This window comes from Pongo abelii, chromosome 1, assembly GCF_028885655.2.
Source record: "Pongo abelii isolate AG06213 chromosome 1, NHGRI_mPonAbe1-v2.0_pri, whole genome shotgun sequence".
Classification (NCBI taxonomy): Eukaryota; Metazoa; Chordata; class Mammalia; order Primates; family Hominidae; genus Pongo; species Pongo abelii.
Window position 1 is genome coordinate 121,369,291 of NC_071985.2, and position 26,571 is coordinate 121,395,861.

At 41.8% G+C, this 26,571-nt stretch overlaps 1 protein-coding gene and 1 long non-coding RNA gene across 8 annotated transcripts in view; one reads left to right on the forward strand and one right to left on the reverse strand.

The window, feature by feature from the left end:
- LOC112128679 (uncharacterized) lies at positions 1 to 25,706 on the forward strand. Of its 2 annotated transcripts, none has more exons than XR_008512968.2 (3): positions 1 to 363; positions 9,811 to 10,021; positions 11,593 to 25,706. It is a non-coding gene; the product is annotated as an uncharacterized LOC112128679 (long non-coding RNA). The 2 variants fall into 2 exon arrangements; XR_002911161.2 differs by having other exon boundaries at positions 2 to 363; positions 9,811 to 9,935.
- The window catches only part of CIMAP3 (ciliary microtubule associated protein 3), a 23,764-nt gene continuing 15,472 nt past the window's right edge, over positions 18,280 to 26,571 (reverse strand). For 2 of the 6 annotated variants that reach the window (XM_054529587.2, XM_054529586.2), the window contains exons 2-6: positions 26,318 to 26,457; positions 25,603 to 25,701; positions 24,729 to 24,859; positions 23,172 to 23,289; positions 21,897 to 22,127 (exon numbers count right to left, since the gene is read on the reverse strand). In XM_054529587.2, the coding sequence (XP_054385562.1) occupies positions 22,059 to 22,127; positions 23,172 to 23,289; positions 24,729 to 24,859; positions 25,603 to 25,701; positions 26,318 to 26,457 (557 nt within the window). In that variant the 3' untranslated portion in view covers positions 21,897 to 22,058. Of the gene's footprint in view, positions 22,128 to 23,171; positions 23,290 to 24,728; positions 24,860 to 25,602; positions 25,702 to 26,317; positions 26,458 to 26,571 lie in introns of all 6 variants that reach the window. The other 4 variants (XM_002810443.6, XM_002810444.5, XM_054529585.2 and 1 more) reach the window with 4 other exon arrangements.

Below are 26,571 nucleotides of genomic sequence, written 5' to 3' on the forward strand. Positions count from 1 at the left end.
ATGCTCTTGTGCCCCTCTGTTCAGGTGTGCTCCCATGGCAACTGGCCAAGGAGGAGTACCTCTCTGCACAGAAGTAAAATTGCTTTGCTGAAAATCCTTTGTTTGAGTGTTCAATTTCCTTAGGATTTTGAGCATTATTTCTAACAATTCTGGTGCCCAACGTGGGGCAAATATTCTCCTTTGGGAGGTGGTCTTCGGTCACCCCACCCATCGGGGATGCGTCCCACTGTCTAGTTACAGTGGCCCAATGGGATCAGGGCCCCCATTGCGATGAATAAATCTGGGTTCTCAGCAAAGTGGGGAGGAGAGGCTTGCAAGACCATGGCAATAAGAGGACAAGATAACTCTTCTGCATGAACCAAGGTAGGATACCTTGCAAAGGTGATAAAGTATTTCCTTGGTGGTCAGGATAATTTGGAGGTTGAGAGTGTGTGAATGGTGCTAAGCATTATTTTGTGTGGAGTGAGGGAGTTGTCTCTGTGGTCTCATGCTGCCATCTATCTGCTAGGGGCAGGAACAGTCAGAGCAGACAAAGAGAAAGAAGGGTGTAAGGAACGTCCAGCAGGTGAGCTATAGGATAGGCAGGAAACCCCTAACGGGAGGGGCTGAGCATCTAGAAAGAGGGAGGTAAGACACCTCTAACAGGAGAGGTTGAACCCCCTCTTAAAGCCTCAGTGAGCCTCTAGAAAGAGGTGGGTAGACACCTCTAACTGGAGAGGTTGGAGGACTCCCCCCCCCCATAAAGAGTCAAGAGAGTGATGAAATTCCTTCTGATAGCCCCTTGGGGCTTATGCTAAAGTATTGGAAAGATAATGAGAGAACCAAGTATAAACAAAAGCAGCAGATGATAAAATGTTGTTTTATTTAGGTTCGAGAACTCATCCTTAAACCCTCACTGTTCTGGCCAAAACTTAAGTCTAATGAGGAGTGAATTTGTCAGCTCTTAGTCGAGCATGTTAATGATAAAAGCCCTGTCTCCCAGGAAGACATTGATTACACACTTTGTTGGAGGCAGGGACCTGCCCTCCTTTACCCTTTAGAATCTGGAGGGAGAGGTTGGGCGTGGTGGCTCACGCCTGTAATCCCAGCACTTTGGGAGGCCGAGGTCAGGAGATCGAGACAATCCTGGCTAACATGATGAAACTCCTTCTCTGCTAAAAATACAAAAAATTAGCCGGGCGTGGTGGCAGGCTCCTGTAGTCCGAGCTACTCGGGAGGCTGAGGCAGGAGAATGGCAGGAACCCAGGAGGCGGAGCTTGCAGTGAGCCAGGATTGCACCATTGCACTCCAGCTTGGGCAACAGAGTGAGACTCCATCTTGAAAAAAAAAAAAGAATCTGGAAGGAGAGAGCCAGAAACCAACCCGTCTGGAAGGGAAAGAGTCCCCATGTCTAGACAACTCACACCCACTAACACGTGGGACCCTCTAGATTCATCTTCTTCCATTCAGTGCCTCTGATCCCACTCCTCCGGTTGCCGTTTCAGATCCCTCTCCTGCTTGCGTCACCGATCCTGCCCCTCTGGTTCCCGTTTCCATTTCAGGACCCTCCCCTGCTTGCATCACTCTTCTGGCTGTCCCCGATCCCGCCCCTCCGGTTCCTATTTCCATTTCAAGCCCCTCCCCTGCTTGTGTCACTCTTCCGGTTGCCCCTCCCCCTGCCCCATCCCCCTCCTCTGGTTCCCATTTCAGGCCACTCTCTAGCCTGTACCATCCCTCCGGCTGTGGTTTCAGGTTACTCCCCAGCCATTTCAGGCCACTCCCTCACCTGTGTCACTTGCCTGTGTTCCATTCCTCCAGCTGCTGCTGTGGATCTCTCACCTGCTTGTGGTGCCTCTCTGACTATCGCCCTACATTCTTCCCTTACTTACATTGCTCCTCCTCCCTATAATCCAGACTTTGCGGAATTGCCGTCTTGTGAGCCTGCCCGCACAACCTATTAAGTATCTCTCCTTAAAGGGGCTTCAATGTGAGATAGAGCAATGTCAAAAGGATATTCAAAACTTTCCATTTCCCTCCACAACTAAAGAGCCAGATCCAACTTTCTTTCCTCTAAGAGAGGTACCAAAAGGGGGGTTGGGGGGGTAGGCATTGGCTTTGTAAATGCTCCCTTGACTAGTTCAGAAGTCCAGAATTTTAAAAAGGAGCTTAAGCTATTACTGGATGACCCTTTTAGAGTAGCAGATCAAATTGATCAATTTCTAGGGCCTCAGATATACACTTGGGCTGAGTTGATGTCCATCTTGGACATCCTCTTTTCAGAGGAAGAACAAAGTATGATTTGTAGGGCTGCTATGGCGGTTTAGGAAGGTGAACACCCTCCTGGTCAAAATGCTCCACCTGTGGACAATAAATTTCCCGCCCGAGACCCCCAGTGGGAAAATAACAATGCAAATCACCGGGAAAACATGCAGGACCTAAGGGAGAAGATAATAACAGAAATTCAAGAATCAGTACCCCGAACTCAAAATCTTTCTAAAGCATTTGATATTCAACAGGAAAAAGATGAAGGACCCACTAGATTCTTAAATAGATTGAGCGAGCAAATGAGACAATATGCAGGCCTCAATTTAGAAAACCCCCTTAGACAAGGAATGTTAAAACTTCACTTCATTACTAAAAGTTGGCCAGACATTTCCAAAAAACTACAAAAGACAGAAAATTAGGAGGACCATCCCCTGAGTGAACTTCTCAGGGAGGCTCAAAAAGTATATGTGAGAAGAGACCAGGAAAAACAAAAACAAAAGACAAAACATATTATCCACCTTCCAACAGATGGCTCCAAACCCATATATCTCTAAGCAGGGCTTTCAAGGGACCAGAGATTATAAGGGGCCGAAACCCTCCTTTAGAGGACTCAAGCCTCCATCTGGAGGGTTGAGACCCTCGTTTAACAAACCCTCTAAGGGGTATAGGGGAGCAAAGGCAGAGAATACTAAAACTGAGAAGGAAGGACAAGATAGATGCTACAAATGTAGAAGAACAGGACACTTCAAGAGAAAATGTCCTGAACTAAAGAAAGAGAGAGCAACTTTCACACTCATGACTTTTGAAGAACAATAGGGGAGTTAAGGGCTCTGCCACTTTTATTTTGAGTCCCACCAGGAGCCCTTGAAATTTGCAGGTGGGACCTAAACATGAATTTATCACCTTTTTAGTTGATTCAGGGGCTTCACATTCCTGTTTGTTTCCCTCCACCTGGTCTTACCTGCTCTTCAGAAGAACTTTTAGTCTCAGGGGTAAAAGGAGAAGGATTTAAGGCAAAAATTTTAGAAAGCACGGAAGTCAGATATCAAGATTGATTTACTCATATTCAATTTTTATTAATTACTGAAGCTGGAACTAATCTATTAGGAAGAGACTTAATGCTAAGGCTAAATATAGGCCTTCAAGTGAGCCCTAAGGGATTCCTCATTTCACTACACTTACTCACTGCTGTGGATGAGAAATATATTCATCCTGATGTCTGGTCAAAGGAAGGAAATAGAGGAAAATTCCAAATCCCTCCAATAACATATCAAACTAAAAACTCCTGGGGAAATAGTAAGGAGAAAGTAATACCCCATTCCTTCAGAGGGCAGGGTAGGACTAAAGCCTGTAATTGAAAGTCTTGTTAAAGATGGGTTTCTTGAACCCTGTGTTTCTCCTTACAATACCCCAATCCTGCCTGTCAAGGAATCAGATAGGTCATATCGATTAGTGCAAGACCTTAGAGCCATTAATCAAATAGTCCAGACTACTCACCCCGTTGTTCCTAACCCTTACACCATTCTTAGCAAAATTCCATACAATCATCAGTGGTTTACAGTGACAGATTTAAAGGATGCCTTCTGGGCATTCCCCTTGGCTGAGGATAGCCAAGATGTATTTGCTTTTGAGTAGGAAGATCCCCATTCGGGGCAGAGACAAAAATATCAATGGACAGTCTTGCCCCAAAGGTTCACAGACTCCCCCAACCATTTTGGTCAGATTCTAGAATAAGTACTAGAGAAAGTCATAGTCCCTAAGCAAATATGTCTGCTTCAGTACGTGGATGATCTCCTTATGTCTAGTAAAGATATAAAGGAAGTAGGTGAATTCTCTACACATATTCTCAATCACTTGCAATGCAGGTCTCAAAAGGGAAACTTCAGTATGAAGAACCTGAAGTTAAATACTTAGGTCACCTAATCAGTGCTGGCAAATGAAGAATATGGCCTGAAAGAGTGGAGGGAATTTTTTCCCTACCCCTGCCTCAAACTAAACGAGAACTCAGGAAATTTTTAGGACTAATTGGACATTGCCATTTATGGATTGACTCATATGCATTAAAAAGTAAACTTCTGTATGAGAAACTTACCCAGTAGAAGCCTTATCATCTCTTGTGGACTTCTGAGGAAATCCAGCAAGTTGAAGAATTAAAAGAGATGCTCATAACCACCCTATTCTAGCTCTACCCTCCCTAGAAAAGCCATTTCACCTTTTTGTTAACGTGAATAATGGGATAGCTCTAGGAGTGTTTACCCAAGATCATGGAGGCCGCCGACAGCCCATGGCCTTCCTGTCAAAAGTCTTAGACCCAGTCACTCATAGGTGGCCCCAGTGTATCTAATCCATCGTGGCTACAGCAGTATGAGTTGAAGAAAGTAGGAAGTTAACCTTTGGAGGAAAATTAACAGTAAGCACTCCCCACCAAGTTAGAACTATTTTAAATCAGAAAGCAGGAAGGTGGATCACTGACTCAAGGATTTTAAAATATGAGGCTATCTTACTGAAAAAGATGATTTAATATTAACTACTGATAATTCACTTAATCCAGTAGGCTTTCTAACAGGGGATCCAAGCTTAAAAAGAGAGCATACATGTTTAGATTTGATTGATTACCATACAAAAGTTCAACCAGACTTAGGAGAAACTCCCTTCAAGACAGGGTGGCACTTATTCATAGACACATCCTCCTGGGTATTTGAAGGGAAAAGACCTACTAGGTATTTAGTAATTGATGGAGAAATGCTTGAAGAAGTAGAATCAGGAAGACTGCCTAATAATTGGTCTGCCCAGATGTGTGAACTGTTTGCACTCAGCCAAGCTTTAGAACATTTACAAACCAAGAAGGAACTATCTATACCAACTCTAAGTATGCCTTTATCGTGGCATACACATTTGGAAAAATTTAGACGGAGAGGGGTCTTATCAATAGTAGAGGCCAAGATTTAGTTCATAGAGAACTAATTGTTCATGTCCTCAACAATCTCCAATTGCCAGAAGAGATAGCTATTGTACATGTCCCAGGGCATCAAAAGAACTTGTCTTTCATAAGTCAGGGAAATAATCTCACAGATCAGATAGCAAAGCTAGTTGCTGTTTATTCTGAAACACCTGTTTTTCATTTAAATCCATGCCTTCCTTCTCCTACTGCAACCCCCATTTTCTCTTCCATTGAAAAAGAGAAGTTAATAAGAATGGAGCTAGAAAGAACACAGAAGGGAAATGGATATTACCAGATCAAAGACAGATGTTGTCAAAACCTCTCATGAGGAAGGTCTTGTCTCAATTACATCAGGGGACCCACTGGGGACCCCAAGCAATGTGTGATGCAGTTCTCCAGGTTTATGGGTGTATAAAAATTTACAGCCTGGCCAAACAAGTTACAGATAGTTGCTTAATATGTAAAAAGACTAATAGGCAGATTCTAAGGAAATTGCCCCTTGGAGGAAGGAATCCAGGGCTGAGACTATTTCAAAGTGTTCAGATTGATTATACTGAAATGCCCCCAATTGGCCATTTAAAATACTTATTAGTAATAATAGACCACTTTACCCACTGGGTAGAGGCTATCCCATTCTCAAGTGCAACCACCAAAAACGTAGTTAAGGCATTAATTGAAAACATCGTACCCAGATTTGGACTAATAGAAAATATTGATTCAGATAATGGAACCCGTTTCACTGTCATTAAGAAGTTAGCCCAGGTACTAGATATAAATTAGGAATGCCATAACCCTTGGCATCCATCCTCCTCAGGAAGAGTAGAGCAGATGAATCAGACTCTAAAAACACCACTTAACTAAGTTAGTTTTAGAAACTCAAATGCCATGGGCTAAATGTCTTCCTATTGTTTTGTTAAGAATCCAGACTGCCCCTCGGAGAGATATTGGCCTTTCCCCTTATGAAATGCTCTATGGATTGCCCTAGTTACACTCCACTGCTGACATCCCTACATTTGAGACAAAAGATCAGTTCTTCAAAAATTATATACTTGGTCTATCCTCTACCTTCTCTTCCCTTAAGACTAAAGGTCTCATAGCACAGGTGCCGCCTCTGCGGTTTCTAGCACATCAACATCAGCCTGGAGACCATGTCCTCATCAAAGGGTGGAAGGAAGGGAAGCTCAAGCCAGCCTGGGAAGGACCCTACCTAGTTCTCCTAACTACTGAGACTGCAGTCCAGACAGCGGAAAGAGGATGAACTCATCACACCCAAGTCAAAAAGGCACCACCACCTCCAGAATCATGGATTGTCACTCCAGGGCTCACCCCCACCAAACTAACTCTAAAAGGAAGCTAATAATCACTTGTTTATTTTCTTTTTTCTTTTCAACAGAGGTCATCTTGTCATCAGTATAACTCAGGCTAGCCATCCTTTAACCCTTCAGTTCGACGCTTGTTCAGTCATCCTGTGTGGAGACAAGCAAGCTCAAAGAAAGCTATCCCATGTTGATAAGTATCTATGTCCATACCGCAAAGAGTCAACCAAGTATAAGTATGGATCTTTAAAAAGTCCCTGTAGTGACTGGGCAGATGTTTGGTGGACCACTAAGTACAAAGGGTGGACAGCCAGGCCCCCGGTTTCAAATAGGTTACAGGGACTAAAACGAAAACTCCAACTAGTCCGTGGTCCCACCCCACCAAATTGCAAGCCATTGCACTGTAACCCTTTATTGCTGATTATAAATAATCCCCGGACAATGGCCCAAGAACCCTCTATATTCGAATGGTATGGGTTAGGAGCAGACGTTGCAGGACAAGACCGTATAGGTATCTTCCCTCTAAGGTTAGTTAAACCACTGGTTAACAATAATAAAGAAATTCAGACCCAGAGTCCAGGAGACACGTGGAACCCAACACTCTCCCCAAGTATAGTGAGTCCAACCTCCTCCTCCCATCTCCAAAATGACCCAACCAAGGTAACAGTTGTGGAGGTAGAAAACTTAAGGCAAACTATAGCTCTAGAGACAGGATATGAGTCTCTAGAGCTGTATGGTAGCTCTCTTCCAAAACTCCTCAGCTTGGGACAACAAATCATGCCAAGCTCTTTCTCTGCTCTGCCCTGAAATTCGACACTCTGTGGGTCAGCCCCTGAGGGTCATCCAGTGTCCATCTCCCAGTGCCAATTTTACTTCGTGTCTCTCACGACAGGGGGAAGACTTGACATTCCCAGGAGCCTTAACGGGAAGCAGTGAGCTTAAACTCTTCCAAGAGCTTACCCATCAGTCTGCCCTTAGCCATCCTCGAGCAGATGTGTGGTGGTATTGTGGTGGACCAATACTGGACACTCTGCCAAGTAACTGGAGTGGAATTTGTGCTTTAATTCAATTGGCCATCCCTTTCACCCTGGCATTTCATCAACTGGAAAGGATAGGAACCAAACATCGCCAAACAAGAGAGGCCCCCTATGGGTCCTTTGATTCTTATGTTTATGTAGATGCCATTGAGGTCCCACGAGGAGTGCCAAATGAATTTAAGGCCCGAAATCAAATAACTGCCAGATTTGAATCTACATTCTTCTGGTGGTTAACTATGAATAAAAATGTGAATTGGATAAATTACATTTATTACAATCAACAACGATTTATTAATTATAATAGAGATGCTATTAAAAGGATAGCTGAACAATTAGGACCCACCAGTCAAATGGCCTGGGAAAATAGGATAGCATTAGACATGACACTAGCAAAGGAGGGTGGAGTTTGTGTCATGTCGGGAACCAATGCTGTACTTATATCTCTAATAATACTGCTCCTGGTGGGACCATAACTAAAGCATTGCAAGGTCTTACTGCCTTATCAAATGAGCTAGCCAAAAATTCTGGACTAAATGATCCCTTCACAAATGTAATGGGAAATTAGTTCGGTAGATGGAAGGGACTTATGTCCTCAATCCTCATCTCTCTTGCCATCGGAATAGAGTTGCTCATTCTTGTAGGATGTTGTATTATACCCTGTGCCTGAGGACTAATACAAAGGCTTATTGAAACAGCTCTTACTAAAACCTCTTACGCTCCTCCTCCCCCTTATTCAAATGAGCTTTTCTTTCTAGAAGACCAAGTAGAACAACAGAGCCGAATTATGCTAAAAAGGTTTGAAGAGAAAGAGTTATAAAAAAAGAAGGGGAAAGCTGTGGGATATGATGAGGTTTCTCTTCAAATAGCCGGATCAATCCTTTATTCTTTAATTCATAGTACCCCCCCTTTCCCTGTTCTCCTCTTTCTTCCTTTCTGCCTTTGTTACATGCCCAGACATGCCACAGTACCAGGTGTTATCAGTACCAGCTCACATTCCTTTCCTTATTTGGAAAGACTAGCTCTCTAGTTCATTGCAGACACCCCTTCCCTTTCCCCTCTCTCCTTGAGAAGCCCACCTTATCTAAAGAAAGTTCAAATATTTAGCCAACCAGGACTAGTTTAGATTGTGTGGCTCGACTCCGGCTAATGGGGAAAGGGCACAGGGGCAGTACTTGCATCAGGAATAAAGGCCCTCACGCCCCTTTGTTCAGGTGTGCTCTCATGGCGACTGGACAAGCAGAAGCACCTCTTTGCACAGAAGTAAAATTGCTTTGTTGAAAATCCTTTGTTTGAGTGTTTGATTTCCTTAGGATTTTGAGCATTATTTCCAACAGAATGGAGCACCGGCTCTGTGTCGTCTTGTAGAGAAGCTTGTACCTTAATGGATTTTCTGTAAGGGCTGAATTTCCTGGGGATAGCAAAGGATGTTGCCCTCAGGCAGTACACGGGTTAAGGTGTTTGGGAGTTGCAAGCAATAGAAACAGACTCTTTGGTTAGTGTAAGCCCAAAGGGAATTATTGGAAAGATATAGGTATCTGAAGAAACACAAGGGAGAAATCCTTGGACTGGGAAGGAGGAACCATTCATTATCTCAGTCATTCATTCAGTAAATGTTTATTGAGCATCTACTGTCATCTAGGCACTGTGCTTCACACTGTAGTTAGGGCAGTTAATGACAGAAACATGATCCTTGCTCTTGTGGGGCTTGCAAAGAGGATACAGACTCCAAAAAAAAGTATCAAATAATCATAAGTTGTGATAAGAGCTATGATGGAAGCAAATAGGATGGTCAGGGAAGTCTTCTCTGAGGAAGTGACATTTAAGCTGTGATATGAATAATTAACAGCAACCAGCCACAAAAAGAATAGGGAGAAAATTGTTCTAAGGCAGTTGGAACAGCATTAGCAAAAGCCTGGAGGCAGGAAAAACCTTAGCGTGGCTAACTAGCAAAAGCTTGGGGGCAGAAAGAGCTTAGCATGGCTATCGACAAATCCAAAAAGTTTAGCGCTTTAGAAGGAAGAGTGAACTCTGCCAGGAGCTCCTAGGTTTTTTCTTTGGAATTGCCATTAACTGTAACTTGGACCCAAGGACAACTAGTATGTGTAGTATCTCTTTGTTCCAAGTTATACTTTATCAAGACCCATACCTGTATATTGGGGACTATTTCTAGAAAAGGGGAATTGCTAGGAGCTGGGAAGAAGCCTAAGAGGGCTTACTATAGAAAATAGATAATAAAGACAGCCACTCAAATCCACCTTCACTCTCTCTGTAGGAAATGTTGGAGGCTTTTGAAGAAGAGGCTAAAGGAACAGGACACCCCAGGCTGTGTATCACAGCAGCTATATCTGCTGGCAAGGAGACCATTGATGCAGGATATGAAATTTCAGAGATCAAGAAGTGAGTGCAGTGTGTCTCTCGGGAGTTCCCAAATCCCAGAGCAGAGATTTCTAAACTTTTTGGTGGACAGCATCCCAAGCAGTGCTGTAAGTGTAATGTTGGAAAAACTAGCGTGCAATGCCAAAGAGACTTGAGGACTTGGTGGCTTTGGAATAAGATGGTGGCCCCTTTAAATGGTCATTGTGGTAGGCTTTGGGGAGAAGAAGACTAAGATTTAAGGCCATGCAGAATCTTTATAATAGCAGTCCTCATCATCAATTTCTCCTGAAAAAGGATATAAAGTCACCAAAGCTATTATTGACAAAGCAATAGGATAGTTACTCACTATGATTCCCGTGCTAATAGACACATGTGTTTCTCAGTTACGAGCTCTAACAACCACATTTCCTAGCTTTCTGCTTTGGGTTTTTTCTGTTTTTGTCAAGGAAGTAAAAAAGGCTTCCTGTCCAGCCCTATGGGGGTTGCAGAAAATAACATTGTTCCCTGGAGCACCATAGGAAGCCACATTGGTGGGGTCATATGGATATCTACTTGACATATGTTTCCCATGGCTATCATTTTTTGCTCTTAAATTTTCTGTAAGAAAATGCCCCCAGGGAGTGTAAATTAGTTCAACCATTGTGGAAGACAGTGTGGCGATTCCTCAAGGATCTAGAACTAGAAATACCATTTGACCCAGCAATCTCATTACTGGGTAAATACCCAAAGGATTATAAATCATGCTGCTATAAAGATACATGCACATGTATGTTTATTGCGGCACTATTCACAATATCAAAGACTTGGAACCAATCCAAATGTCCATCAATAATAGACTGGATAAAGAAAATGTGGCATATATACACCATTAAATACTATGTAGCCATAAAAAAGGATGAGTTCGTGTCCTTTGCAGGGACATGGATGAAGCTGGAAACCATCATTCTCAGCAAAATATCACAAGGACAGAATACCAAACACTGCATGTTCTCACTCATAAGTGGGAGTTGAACAATGAGAACACATGGACACAGGGAGGGGAACATCACACACCGGGACCTGTTGGGGATGGGAGACTGGGGGATGGCTAGCGTTAGGAGAAATACCTAACTCTAAGTGTATCTAGGCAAACACCCTACATGGAGTCAGACTGTTACTGTGTCTATGTAGAAAAGGAAGACATAAGAAACTCCATTTTGATCTGTATTTTGAACAATTGTTTTGCCCTGAGATGCTGTTAATCTGTAACTTTAGCCCCAACCCTATGCTCACAGAAACATGTGCTGTATGGAATCAAGGTTTAAGGGATCTAGGGCTGTGCAGGATGTGCCTTGTTAACATTATGTTTACAGGCAGTATGCTTGGTAAAAGTCATTGCCATTCTCCATTCTTGATTAACCAGGGGCACAATGCACTGCAGGGACCTCTGCCCAAGAAAGCCTGGGTATTGTCCAAGGTTTCCCCCCACTGAGACAGCCCAAGATATGGCCTCATGGGAAGTGAAAGACTTGACCGTCCCCCAGCCCAGCACCCGTAATCTGTGCTGAGGAGGTTTGGTAAAAGAGGAAGGCCTCTTGCGGTTGAGATAAGAGGAAGGCCTCCATCTCCTGCATGCCCCTGGGAACGGAATATCACAGTGTAAAAACCGATCATACGAATTCGTTCTATTCTGATATAGGAGAAAACTGCCCTGTGGCTGGAGGCGAGATATGCTGGCGGAAATGCTGCTCTGTTACTCTTTGCTACACTGAGGTGTTTGGGTGGAGAGAAGCATAAATCTGGCCTGCGTGCACGTCCAGGCATAGTACCTTCCTTGAACTTATTTGTGACACAGATTCCTTTGCTCACATGTTTTCTTGCTGACCTCCCCACTATCACCCTGTTCTCCTGCCACATTCCCCTTGCTAAGATAGTGAAAATAATAATTAATAAATACTGAGGGAACTCAGAGACCAGTGCTGGTGCAGGACCTCTGTATGCTGAGCACTGGTTTCTGGGCCCACTGTTCTTTCTCTATACTTTGTCTCTGTGTCTTATTTCTTTTCTCAGTCTCTTGTCCCACCTGATGAGAAATACCCACAGATGTGGAGGGGCAGGCCACCCCTTCATATACTGACACGTATACCTATGTAACGTTGTGCCCAAGTACCCTAGAACTTAAAGTATAATAATAATTTTAAAAAGATATACTTAAAAAAAAAGAAAAAGAAAAGAAAATGCCCCCAGGCTGGGCATGGTGGCTCACACCTGTAATCCCAGCACTTTGGGAGTCCCAGGTGGGTGGATTGCTTAAAGTCAGGAGTTCCAGACCAGCCTAACCAACATGGTGAAACTCTGTCTCTACTAAAAATACAAAAACTAACTGGGCATGATGATGGGTGCTTGTAATCCTAGCTACTCAGGAGGCTGAGGCAGGAGAATCACTTGAACCCAGGAGGGCAGAGGTTGCAATGAGCTGAGATCGTGCCATTGCACTCCAGCGTGGGCAACAAAAGTGAAACTCCATCTCAAAAAAAAAAAGAAAAAGAAACAGAAAATTCCCCCGGAATCCTGTTGGCTTAAAATCCTGTTCCAGGCTCCTTGATTTCATCAGTGTGATGACTTACGACTTCCAAGGTAGCTGGGACACACCTACAGTACACAACAGTCCCCTGCACATAGAATCCAAGGATCAGGGTGAAATGCGTTATTTCAACTGTGTAAGAAAGAAAAAGCTCAAATCATATGCAGAGGGGAGATGGGGAAGGGATTGGGGAGAATCTTGGTTGTATATTAAGGCTTTCTCTTTGGGGAACAATTGCTAGACTTTGTTCATCAAATACAACAAGCTGTGGGGAAAAGAAAGAGAGATCAGACTGTAACTGTGTCTACGTAGAAAGAAGTAGACATAAGAGACTCCATTTTGTTCTGCACTAAGAAAAATTCTTCTGCCTTGAGATGCTGTTAATCTGTAACCCTACCCCCAACCCTGTGCTCAGAAACACAGAAACATATACTGTGTGGACTCAAGGTTTAATGGATTTAGGGCTATGCAGGATGTGCTTTGTTAAACAAATAATGCTTGAAGGCAGCATGCTTGTTAAAAGTCATCACCACTCCCTAATCTCAAGCACTCAGGGACACAAAACACTTCGGAATGCCTCAGGGACTTCTGCCTAGGAAAGCCAGGTATTGTCCAAAGTTTCTCCCCATGTGATAGTCTGAAATATGGCCTCGTGGGAAGGGAAAGACCTGACCATCCCCCAGCCTGACACCGGTAAAGGGTCTGTGCTGAGGAGGATTAGTAAAAGAGGAAGGCCTCTTTGCAGTTGAGATAAGAGGAAGGCATCTGTCTCCAGCTCATCCCTGGGCAATGGAATGCCTCAGTGTAAAACCGGATTGTATATTCCATCTACTGAGATAGGAGAAAACCGCCTTAGGGCTGGAGATGAGACATGCTGGCAGCAATACTGCTCTTTAATGCATTGAGATGTTTATGTATGTGCACATCAAAGCACAGCACCTTTTTCTTTACCTTGTTTATGATACAGAGACATTTGTTCACATGTTTTCCTGCTGACCCTCTCCCCACTATTACCCTACTGTCCTGCCACATCCCCCTCTCCGAGATGGTAGAGATAATGATCAATAAATACTGAGAGAACTCAGAGACTGGTGCCTGTGTGGGTCCTCCGTATGCTGAGTGCTGGTCCACTGGGCCCACTTTTCTTTCTCTGTACTTTGTCTCTGTGTCTCTTTCTTTTCTCAGTCTCTTGTCCCACCCAACGAGAAACACCCACAGGTGTGGAGGGGCAGGCCACCTCTTCACAAACACTGGTGATGAAATAATTTTGCCTTCTTCAGGACTATGCCATGATGTGCTGGAGAGATAATGGGGTCCTAGCAGAGAAGCTCATCACAGGTCTCCCCACCTATGGGAGGACCTTCTGGCTCAGAAGCTCTGACACCTCAGGTAGAGCAGGGTCATCTGGTCCTTCTGCATGTGAGGTTGGATTCGGGACTTACTATGAGGTAACTGACATGGCTAATTCAGACTTCGGATGCGCTGGGGAAAGTTCCTTCACTCTCCAATTCACCCTGTCACTCTTCTCTTGAGTTCCTATACCCTGGCTTCTCATTGTTCTGAGTATAAGCAGCTTGATGGCTGTGGAACAGTTTCACTTGGGGAAAAAAATGTGAATTTCCTTTTTGGGCTTTGAAGCGTACCATCATTCTTCTCACAGCCTCAAAGTAATACCAGATTCTACTATACCCATGTAAACAACCACAGAAGGATTTTAATAGGCTAGCCCAGGTATAATAAATAATTCAATCTTACTTACTAGTTGAATTAATTGTGTTTACTTGAATTCTGTCCTGAAAATTCTGAGACCAGTGGATGAATGATAAGCAGTGTTCGCTAAAAACTCAAGAGCAAACATGACCACAGCACACATAGCTATGCTTACCATTTCCCAAATAAACTGGGTATAAAATTAGAATTATACTTGTTTGTAGCCTGGTTTCATGGAAATTTATGTCTTCATTTTATGAGACAAAATCACTTTCTGGAAAAATATGTGAGATTAATGTAGATTTCATAATATCCTCTTTTCCACACCCTCCCATTTCTTCCCATTTTTTCTCCTGTTTAAGTCCTTTCTCCTCCAATACATGGCATAGATCTGTGAAGTACTCAACATTGCCTTCTCCATTCCCCCATAGATCTGCACATTCTTAAGTGAAGCCACAAGTACATGGATTGAAGATCAAAAAGTCACATATGCTTACAAAACACTGAGTGGATTGGTTATGATACCATTGAAAGCAATGGGTACAAAGTATGAGCATCACTAAAAAATAACAATTCTGGCTTCAAATCCTACATTCATCAGGAGACCACTTTCCTAAGATGTGATTTCAAGATTTTAAATATGACTAGAGAAAGGGTAGAGCAACCTTATTATTACTTACTTTTTCTCCAAGACAGAGAAAATTATATAATTAAATATAATATTCAATAATACAATGTATAACACATAGCACAATATACCAAAATATACTAGAATTTTCTAATATGATTAAAGTTTCCCAATGTTTGTCCACTGTGAATCTCTACTAGTATATGTGATGATTTTAAGATTATATTGTTATAAGATTGGTCGAAGACCATCACCTTTAATGACAATAATAAAAATAGCCCTTTATATTTTTACCTAAATGCTTTACTCTTAGAAACCAAGAATTTACAACTGTTATCTTACTTGATTATACACAATCCAGTGTAGTAAAAAATAGCCTCTCCATTTTACAGGTATATAAGCTGAGGATCATAGATGCTCATAGACTAGTCCAAGGTCACATAGCTGGAAAAGAAAAGCAGTAATTCAATATGTGGTCTGGCTCACAGTCTAGGTTCTTTCTACTATACCACTCTGTTTGCTCATTACAGAATCTGGGTCAGGAGAAAGGTGGCTGACAAGGAGGAAGGAAGGGGCCTTATAGTGCATTGGTTAAGAGTTTAGGCTTTGGAATCAGTTATACCTTGTTCTAAATCTCCAGTCTGAGACTGAGTGAGTTCCAACAAATTTATGAAAGAATAATAATGGAATCTATATGGTAGTTGTGAAGTATTATGAAGATTGAGTAATTAATGTAAAAATATAGCTTAGCCTAATGCTATTTAATACTAGAATTAAATAAATAATAGCTTTATTTATATTTACTACCCAAGAGTTTATTAAATAGGACCAAAAAACAAGAATAGAGCTGAGTCCATCAATTATGTCTTGAATCCACAAAGCACATATCCTTTTATAGAAGAAAAGCATTTATCTCCCTATTGTCACCTGTCAGTCCATACTCAGTTGTCTGCTTGTTGGACGGATGCCATCTGATTCTGGTCCAAGTACACTTTTTGTCTACAGGTGGACTTTCTCAAAGAGAACAATTTTGCTGGGTCCATGGTTTGGGCCATTGATTTGGATGACTTCTCAAGGTCGTTTGGCAATGAGAGGAAATACTTGCTCATAAGCAAGCTGAAGTCACACCTGGGTCTGTCCTCAGGTGCATCATGACAAGTCCAACATGCTATTCTGAAGAAGATGCAGGTTAGGCTGCAAAGAACAGCAAAGACAGAGAAGCCAGGGTGCATGGAGACAGCCAGGGAACTTCTAGGCCCTCACAGCTGAGAAAAGGGACACACTTACAGAAAATGCCCTTTTAGAAATCTGTTTTTTAGTCGTGGGACCAGTGCTAAGTTTGATAGCTAGAATTTGAATGCACTAGATACCCTAGACTTAGGCCTTGTTGCTCAGAAAAATTTAGGCCAGGAACTGGGTATCCTGAAAACCAGCTTGATATACAGACATGACTTGTTTTATTGCACTTCACATTATTGTGCTTTGCAGATATTGTGTTTTTCACAAACTGAAGGTTTGCAGAAACCCTGTGATAAGAAAGTCTATCAGGGCTGTTTTTCCAACAGCATGTGCTCATTTTGTGTCTCTATGTCACATTTTGGTAATTCTCACAATATTTCAAATGTTTTCACTACTATTATTTCTACTATGGTGATCTATGATTAGTGATCTTGAATGTTGTTATTCTAATTGTTTTAGGGCACAAGTAATAGCACTCATGTAAGACAATTAACTTAATAAATGTATGTGTTCTGACTGCTTCACTGACTGGCCATTTCCCCATTTCTCTTCCTCTCCTGGAGCCTCCCTATTCCCTAAGACAGAACAAAATTGAAATTAGGCCAATTAATAACCCTACAATATCCGAAGTGTTCAAGTGACAGGAAAAGTTGCATATCTCTCACTTTAAATCAAAAGCTAAGCTTAGTGAGGAAGGCATGTTGAAAGCCAAGATAGGCCAAAAGCTAGGCCTTTTGTGCCAGTTAGCTGTGTTGTGAATGCAGAGGAAAAAATTCTTGAAAGAAATTAAAAGTGCTACTCTAGTGAACACATGATTGATAAAAAAGTAAAACAGTCTTATTGCCATATGAAGAAAGTTTTTGTGGTCTAGACAGAAGATCAAACCAGCCATAACTTTCCCTTAAGCCAAAGCCTAATCCAGAGCCAGGCCCTAACTCTCTTCAATTCTATGAAGACTGAGAGGAGTGATGAAGCTAAAGAAAAAAAGTGTGAACCTAGCAGAGGTTGGTTCATGAGGTTTAAAGAAAGAAGCCTCTACAACATGAAAGAGTAAGGTGAAGCAGCAAGTGTTGACATAGAAGCTGCAACAAGTTATCCAGGTGATGTAGTTAAGATCATTGGTAAAGGAGGCTACACTAAATAACAGATTTAGTTATTTATGTAGCTAAGGTAGACAAGACATCCTTCTATTGGAAGAAGATGCTCATCTAGGACTTTTGTAACTAGAGAGGAGAAGTCAATACCTGGCTTCAAAGCTTCAAAGGACAGGTTGACTCTCTTGTTAGGGGCTAATGCAGCTGGTGACTTTAAGTTGAAGCTAATGCTCATTAACCATTCTGAAAATCCTAGGTCCCTTAATAATTATGTTCAAACTACTCTGCCTGTGGTGTATAAATGGAACAATAAGGCCTGGATGACAGCACATCTGTTTACAGTATGGCTTTCTGAATATTTTTAGACCACCATTGAGACCTACTGCTCAGAAAAAATTTCTTTTAAAATATTACTGGCCATTGACAATGCATCTAGTTACCAAAAGGCCTGGATGGAGATGTACAAAGAGATTATTGTTGTTTTCATGCCTGCTAACACAACATCTATTCTGCAGCAAACGGATCAATAGTAATTTTGACTTCCAAGTCTTATCATTTAGGAAATACATTTTATAAGGCTATAGCAGCTGTACAGAGCGATTCCTCTGATTAATCTGGGAAAAGTAAATGGAAAACCTTCTGGAGAGGATTCACCATTCTAAGATACTATCAACAACCTGTGTGATTCAAAGGAAGATGTCAAAATATCAACTTTAACAGAAGTTTGGAAGAAGTTGATTCCAACCCTCAAGGATGACTTTGAGGTGTTCAAGACTTGTGGAGGAAGTCACTGCAGATGTGGTGGAAATAGCAAGAGAACTAGAATTAGAAGTGGAGCCTGAAGATGGGGCTGAATTGCTGCAATCTCATGATAAAATGTGAGCAAATGATGGGTTGCTTCTTATGGATGAGCAAAGAAGTTTCTTGAGATAAAATCTACTCTTGGTGAAAATGCTGTGAACATTGTTGAAATGACCACAAAGGATTTAGAATATTACATAAACTTAGTTGATAAAGTAGCAGCAGAGTTTGAGAGAACTGACTCCAATTTTGAGAGAAGTTCTACTGTGGGTGAAATGTTTTGAAGTAGCATTGCATACTACAGAGAAATCTTTCATGAAAGGAAGTCAATTTCAATTTGATGTAGCAGACTTTATTGTTATCTTAAGAAATTGGTACAGCCACCCCAACCTTTAGCAACCACCATCAGTCAGCAACCATCAACACTGAGGCAAGATGCTCCGCCAGCAAAAGGATTATGGCTCACTGAAGGTGTAGATAGTTGTTAACATTTTTTAGCAATAAAATATTTTAAAATTAAGGTATGTACACTGTTTTAGACATAATGCTATTTCACACTTAATAGACTAGAGTGTAAACATAACTTTTATATGCACCAGGAAACCAAAAAACCTGTGTGACTCATTTTATTGCAACATTTGCTTTATGTGGTGGCCTGGAACTGAGCCTGCAACATCTTTGAGGTATGCCTGTATATACTGGCATTTATCTCTGAGCTAGATCAATTCTCTCACTCATGGCAGTGCACCATTTCCTAATTTAGATGCATAAATTTTGTTATCTGGTTCTTGGTGAGGATGGCTAGAGGGACATCATAAAAAGGATCAGGGACAAACACTCAGGTGGCTGATGGGTCTCAACGTATGAAGCAAAAAACTCCTGCCCTTCATGGGCTTTGTACGTTCCTTGGATTAAGCATCCCTTGGGGCAGGTCTAAAAGTGGAGATAGAGAAGTGAAAGATGCTATCTCAGAGGTTCCTTAGGTCTCTAAGGAAATTAATATAATTATTGATTTTTAGAACTGTAAAAACCTATGAGAGATTATAAAATGATTTGCTTGGCTGGGTGTGGTGGCTAATGCCTGTAATCCCAGCACTTTGGGAGGCTGAGGTAGGTGGATCATGAGGTCAGGAGTTTGAGACCAGCCTGGCCAATATGGTGAAACCCCATCTCTACTACAGAACACAAAAAATTAGTCGGGAGTGGTGGTGCGTGCCTGTAGTCCTAGCTACTCAGGAGACTGAGGCAGGAGAATCGCTTGAACTCAGGAGGCAGAGGTTGCGGTGAGCCAAGATCGTGCCACTACACTCCAGCCTGGGTGACAGGGTGAGACTCTGTCTCAAAAAACAAAAAAAAATTATTTGCTCAAATTAAACAGTGAGCCAGAAAATTTTAGTGGTTGAGAGCATTCTACTGGTAGAAGAAAATGAAATATAAAACTTCTGAATCATCGTGGAAGAGGAAAGAAGGGAAAAACAGTGCTGAAACGAAGCAAGCAAACATAGAGCACAAAAGACAAAGCATAACAGGGTAACAAAAACCCAAATATATTACATATGACAGAAATACTGCAGATAAGCCTCCCCTATCAAAACCCAAATATTAATGAATCTCAACATAAAGTCCTTTCCTATCACTGTAGGGTTGGGTTTATTTCCCCTCTAGTGGAACTAGAATGGAAGCCCAGGCTTGACATCCTGCTAAGACCCCAGAGGCCTTAGTTTCCCTCCTCCCTGCTTTGGACATCTGTCCGTGTGCAGCATTCTTCCCAGCTACAGCTTCCCTCCAGTTCTCTGAGAACAGAACTGATATAGGGGAATGTCCAGAGCTGCTTGTTTCTATGTTTAAAAGAGGTTATGATGATGCTTTGAAATGTTTTTATTCTTTTAGAATGTATTCCACCAGCCATCAACAGCTGGTATAACTGACCTGTGACACCCAGAAGTGAAGGCTTCTGTGCTAATATTGGCAGAGGCAGTGGCAGTGGTGGAGAAGGTGGCAGTGATGGGGGAAGTGATGGAGAAGGCGGCAGTGATGAGGGCAGTAGGGGAGACGGAGCTTTCTGTAGTGGTAAAGCAGATGGCATTTATAGTAATCCTGAAGATAATAACAAATTCTACTGGTGTGTGGAAGGCAATACCTTTCACCTCAAGTATGCCCAAGGTTGGAGCAGAACTGTTAAGTGTTGCAACTGGCCTTAAACATACTCATAAAATCCTAGTGTCACAGATTCTGTTGTCTGCATGTCAAACTACATCCTCCAATATGTCATGTAGTCTACATATTATATAAATCTGTCACATTGGAAGCTTTACCCCACTAAAACAGCATTATGATAAAGCTTAACTCTATTAAGACCTAAAAATACTATAAACTCCTCGGACCAAGTCTAGATGTAAAATAAATATGGCATGGTATGTTTTAGTCTTCGTGTTCATTTGTACTTTATTACTTTTATATACAATGTAGCACTTTAAAGGACCCTGAAGGTTAACTGAAGCTATATTAGAATTTTATCTTTCATCAAATCAGATTACTATTTTAGAGAGTTCCCTTCCCTGGGAAAAGCTTTGAGCGTCTATGTACCAAACAGTGTGAAAGATGTTCTATCCCCACCCCCACCCCTATCAATATCCTCCAAAGGGACCTAAGACCTTGAAGCAGAAAAAAAAACATTAAATGCTAAATTATCACCTCTAAAAAAATCTGCACATGTGGATACAAAGGAGAAAAAGGAGAGAGGTGTGCAGGAGAGGTGATAAGAGTTAATCCTGACGTATCTCAAGTCATAAATACTTCTTGATAAGATAACAGAAATCATTAAGTCATCAGATTAAAAGAAGTGTATATATTAGGTATGTTCTTGCTGAGGTATCTTTATCATTATCTTAATATATCCTCTGATTTCTCATAAAGACTTTTCTGTCCTTCACCATTATTATTTCAGAAGACCTTGGCCTTTAAGGAATTAGGCACCCCCAGCATCATATGGCCAGGAGGCTTCACCTCTTGCTAGCCCTTTCCCCAGCTAACACTCATCAGGGGGTGGCCATGAGGGTTACAGTAGGCTCTCTTGCAGCCACTCGCAGCTTCTCAATCTTTGGTGTCCAGACACATGCAGGCTTATCACCTTTCTGGTAATTACGAAGAAGCCGAAGTGGGTACAAAAGGACCCTCTTATTAAAAGATTAGATCATATTTAGTGCCTATCCTGAACAAACTATATACGTGATTATTTCAGCTAGTGCTGGAAGCAAAGGGGTCTACCTCTCAGGCCTGAGTGTCTGGGTAAGTACTTTAAATGTAGCTGCTTACAAGACAGTCTGGGGCTATAAATGTTATGATCTTTATAACCCCAGAATGACTTGTAAGGTTCTAGGGGGTCATTCAGATTAGACGGCAAACCCAATCCACTAGCTGCCCTGGGGAGTCCTCCTCTGACTTCAGGCCAGGCCCAAGGACTTAGTAGATAAGTCTATTTTGATTCCTGCCATATCCCCAGTGCTTACTGCTCTGCTCAACACATAGTAGGACCTCAGTATATATGTTGACTCACAGACTAAATGGATGATGTCATAGGAAAGGGGCAATTTTTTGGTTTTTGAGTTTTATGTCAATCTGGGAAAGTCAACCAAATCAAGACCTTCCCACTCCACACTGAGGAACACAATTGGAAGAGCTCCAATACATGTTTCAATCTGCCTTAAGTGTTTTCTGTATCTAGCAAGCCCAAATCCCATCCAAACCCTTGATATGTATAGGCTAACAGCCTCCTATGACCAGGGCTAGTGGTAGAATATATAAAACTGGGTCCTGGGAATTAGAACTAGAGGGCAGGGGCCCACAAATATTTCACTAAAATGAAATCACCCAACTCAGCACCCAACAGGAACCCACAGACCCAGACACGCACGCGTACACCACAAGTCAGTAGACGGAGACAGCACTGTGCACTAGTCTTTATGTTCTCATACAGCAGCTATAAGCCCCTGTCCCTCCTTGGGCGCCAGACAAGAGGGCCACAGTAATGCAGAAGAAGAAGAGCGGCTCTGTCCTCAGTCCTGGAGAGTCTGTGTATAAGAGGAGCAAGTGAAGGTAGTCACAGCTGCTCAATTATAATACAGGCTTAGGTAGGCCACACGGTTCCGATGCTTTCTAAAGTCTTTGTCTGTGGACAGCTGCAATGAAAGAATGTTGTCTAGATCAATATTCTAATGAGAACCCTCTGCCTCTGGTCTTCCCAGTTACGCAAAAAAAAAAAAAAAAAAAAAAACAACTGTACATTATAGAGGTGAATCCCAACTCCATAGTAATCTAGCCTTGGTGATTCTCCCAAAATTTGTATGTACATCTACCTTTTATTATCTTACTATAGTGTATACCATGCTAGGAATTATTTACTACTTAGTAAATCCTCAAGCAGTTGGTGGGCTTCTTGAAGTCAAGGACTATATGTTTAATTCTTGAGTTGTTACCCATAGGCCTTAACGCAATAATGTTAATACATTTGGCATTTAATAAATAATTGTAGAATTAATGAAAAGTTCCACTAGGAAAGAAAAAAAGCACCTCTGGAATTATGATAGCTAACAGATTGAACAATTACTATGTTATCAGGTACTGTGTTAAATGATTTTCCACATTTTCTTTATAACCTTATCGGATTGATTCTATTGCAATACCCATTTTACAGATTAAAAAACTGAGGCTTAGAAAAGTCAAAAGATTTGCTCAAGATTACACAACAAGTAAATACTGCAGCTAGTATTTGAATCCAGGCAGTTTTGTCCCCAGAATCCATGCTCTTAGCTGAATTCTCTATGGCTCTTCAGTGATCTAGTACTCAAGGAGTATGTTGGAAAGAGCAATGTATTAGGAGTCACAAGATCTGGATTCCAGTTGTGAAACCTGCACAAATCACTTAATCCATCTGGGCCTCTATTGTGTAGGGATATTTCCTCTGTACCTACCACAAAAGTTATTTAAGGATCAAATAAGAAAACGTCACTTTTGTTTAGTCATATATACCTTTAAGAATCTAATGAAATAGTGTAATTCTCCAAAAAGTTCCTCACATTCATATACACACAAAATTGTGCATATAATTTTTTGGGACCAAGGACTTCCTGAAGTTCATTCACAGACCCCTAATTAAGAGTCCCTGATACCTATGAAAGTACTAGATTGAATAAGAGTCTTCTGCAGAAGTCCAATCTTATTACCTCAGCTTTTAGGGTTCTTTTCTGTAGACATGGAACCTGAGCCCAGTCTGGAGATCCAAATTTCATTGGCCAGGCAATTTTTGGCGGTGGCTTCTTCTCTGGGTTGTATGCACCAGGGCTAGAAATAAAAATACAAGCATCATGTCTAATGAGTTAGTGACCATACACAAACTCCATCAGTGCCAGAGCCGTCCCTGAACTAGGCCTAACCTCTTGGAAAAAGGCAACAGATTGATTAGCTTTTTAATTAAGCATGGGATTCCTTTACCTGTTAATGTATTTCGAGTTAGATGTTAGCGTTAAACATCTAACTTGACAATCTTGACATCCAGTTAGAGCACAGATCGACTCCAGATTAAAAGATATTTCTGTACCTCAGTATCTATAGCTGAGAGACAAGAAGGTCCTAGAAGCGGAGGGTGATGAAAGAGATCTAAAGCAGTGATGAATTAGTACGGCCCACAATTTAAAGTTGGTGATAAAAGTGCAGTGATAATCTATCTGCAATGTAGGCAAAGCAAAGCAAAGCCAGTTAAATTTTCTTGACAATGGGGTCATTTAAAAATTGTCTTTGTTCATATACACTTTGTCTTTTGGTGTAGACTCTTTACTGTCAGGAAATAACGGACTGGACATGGGGGGTCAAGACTCAATGCTTCTACTTCCTTAATGCAACTTGAGAAAGTTACATTCACTCTGTGATCCTTGGATTTCTCATCAATAAAAGAAAGTCCTTGATCTTTTGCCCTACAAGTCTATACATTCTGAATAGCTTCCTAAAGCATTGAGAGTAAAACTGTTGGCCTGCAAGGCCTATGTGCTCCAGCATGCCCTCCATTTCTGTCTCATTTCCTACTTGCTCACTACACTCTAGCCATGCTAGCATGCCTTTTTGTTCACGTCAAATTCCTTCCCAATTTATAGCCTTTGCACTTGCTGTTCCTTCTGCTGGCAATGCTTGGCCCCCAGATTTTCACAGGGCTGGCTCAGTCTTGTCATTTAGATCTCAGGTTAACTGTCATTTCTTCAACCCTTTCTAAAGTAGACTCCGGGCCATCACTCCCTATCACATTGTCATCCTGTTTTACCTTCTTTGTAGCCTGGACAACCTACTTCCTGGTTTGTCATGGCTACTGTCTTGGTAGAATTATTAATAGGCCCCCTTTTACTCTCAGAAGTGTCATGGTTTGACTAACAAATTATATGGTCACTCTATCACTATTGATATTTTCTTGTGTATTTGCTTGTGCTCTGTCTGGACTCTAGAATGTAAGCCCCAAGAAATCAGGAGCCTTGTGTGATGGATTTACTGCAAAATCTATCGAACCTACAAAACTGCCTGGCATATTAATAAAAATTCATTGAATGAGTAACTATGATTCTACATTCTACAATGCCAGAAATCTGTGAGACAATTGATTAAATCTCTGAATGGTTCCTTATTTAACTGGGATGGTTTGGATCTCATCCCTTCTTTATGTGCTTCTTTTCTTATTACGTACTTCGTTTCCTCCTATTGCTTTTTTGTTGAAGTGCACCAAAAGAGAGGAGACATACCTGGGATAGTGAGTGTCCTTTGGGTAGTTCTTAAATCGAGGCACCAAGACATTAAATGGAGCAAAATTTTGTTTGTGTTTTTCCTGCTGAGGACTTACTTTCTGGTACATGCCTGCATGAGGTGTCATTTCCTGTTTCCAAGAAAAAGATCATTATGTTACAGAGTGATATGTATATATATACACATAAAGCCTTCCAGGTAGAAAAAACAGAATCATCCTCTTTCTGTTCATAAATCAGCTATGGTTCAGCCACCTCAAGCTACAGAAATAAGTCTTCGGTAGGTAGAAAACCGAGATATGGGTGTGGTTCAGCTACCTAGTGATACATAATGTATAGGTTGTAGAAATAAATCTAGGATGGGTAGAGAACCAAGGCAACTTATGACAGTCACTACCCTTAACACCTCACTCAGAGATTTTTAGAGATAGTATCTCTGCTCCTTAAGCTCAAGTGTCAGGAAAATGTCGTCCAATAAGAGATTAGGATCCCCTACTGAACTTTAGACTTGAAACCCAATTACACAAAAGGGTGGAAAAGTTGGAATTTGTTATTTAACTGACAAGATAATATAATGTATATAAACACAAGCTTCGAATGTTTAACCTCAGGCATCTCAACACTAAAGCCCTGCGTTGGGACCATTTCTTCAGTAAATTGTTTTCCACTCTCCCCAGTACACTCACACGCATATTTGCAACGTTAATGCCCAAGCTTTTCAGATAGGCTTCTTAATAGCTTTTGCTTAAATGCCTACTTTTCTTTAATTTCAGGGCATATTCTTTTAGATCACCCCCCTCTTGCTCTCTGCCCTTTGCACTCCTGTGCAAATGCATGCAATAATGTGGATAACACTAAAATCCCAGCACATTACCTTCTGTATTGGCTTAAACCTCACAGCTGTTCTGGCTCCCAAAGTATATCCTTTTATACTGGTTGGGATCTTAGATAAGTCGTATGCCAAGCCATATCCCTTTGGGTGGTATATTAAAAAACAAACAAACAAACAAAACCAAAAAAGAAAAAACAACACATAGTCAGAGAACATCAGGGCCATCGAAATGGAGTGAGCTTAGCATGTTCCCATCCGAACCTTCTCTGCAAGGGATTATTCTTTCTTGTCTTGACTCCTTTGAGGTCAAGACCACAGAATTACACAAGTAATACAGGTAACTTTGTAGAGGGGTGTGGCTGGATACGTAGACTATAGGACATTGCCATATATTCGAATGAATCAGTCTTCGGAGCCCCACAGAGCTGAACTTACTCTAATGCAACTGTCAGCCTGAGGTTTGGAGGAATGGGAGGGTAACTGGCATTGGCTCAGAGGCCTTTGGAAATGAGGAAGCAGTAGGGATTATATGAAGCTAGGGCTTGCGTTTAATGGAGGTGCAAGGCGGGGAGCAATAATCCTTTAATCTCTGGCATTGGCTGAAACAGCTGCTTGCAGAAGAACAGAGCGCTTTCTTATGCTGGGACTCTGGAGATCTCAAGTCCCATAGAATTTTTTCTTTTACGAAACTTGGAAACTTGGCTATCCCTCAATAGCCAGGGAACTGATGAGCATCTAAGGGGAGGTGAATACTCACATCTGAAAAATAACACCCAGGCCCTCTGTGGGGTGATCCCCTAAGAGGGACAAACTTGTTCCCAATCAAATTTGGGGGATGGAAGTGAGGAAAAAGTTTCCTCTGTTGACATGTTCCAAAAGGGTAGTTGTCCGCAGCGTCTAAAATAAAGAGGAAAGGTTCCACGTGAGGGACTGCACCTGGGTCTACGTGAGCGCGTTCCGGGAGGGGAAGGTCGGGGAGACTGAGCAGAGGACAGGGTCCAACCGTGCGCT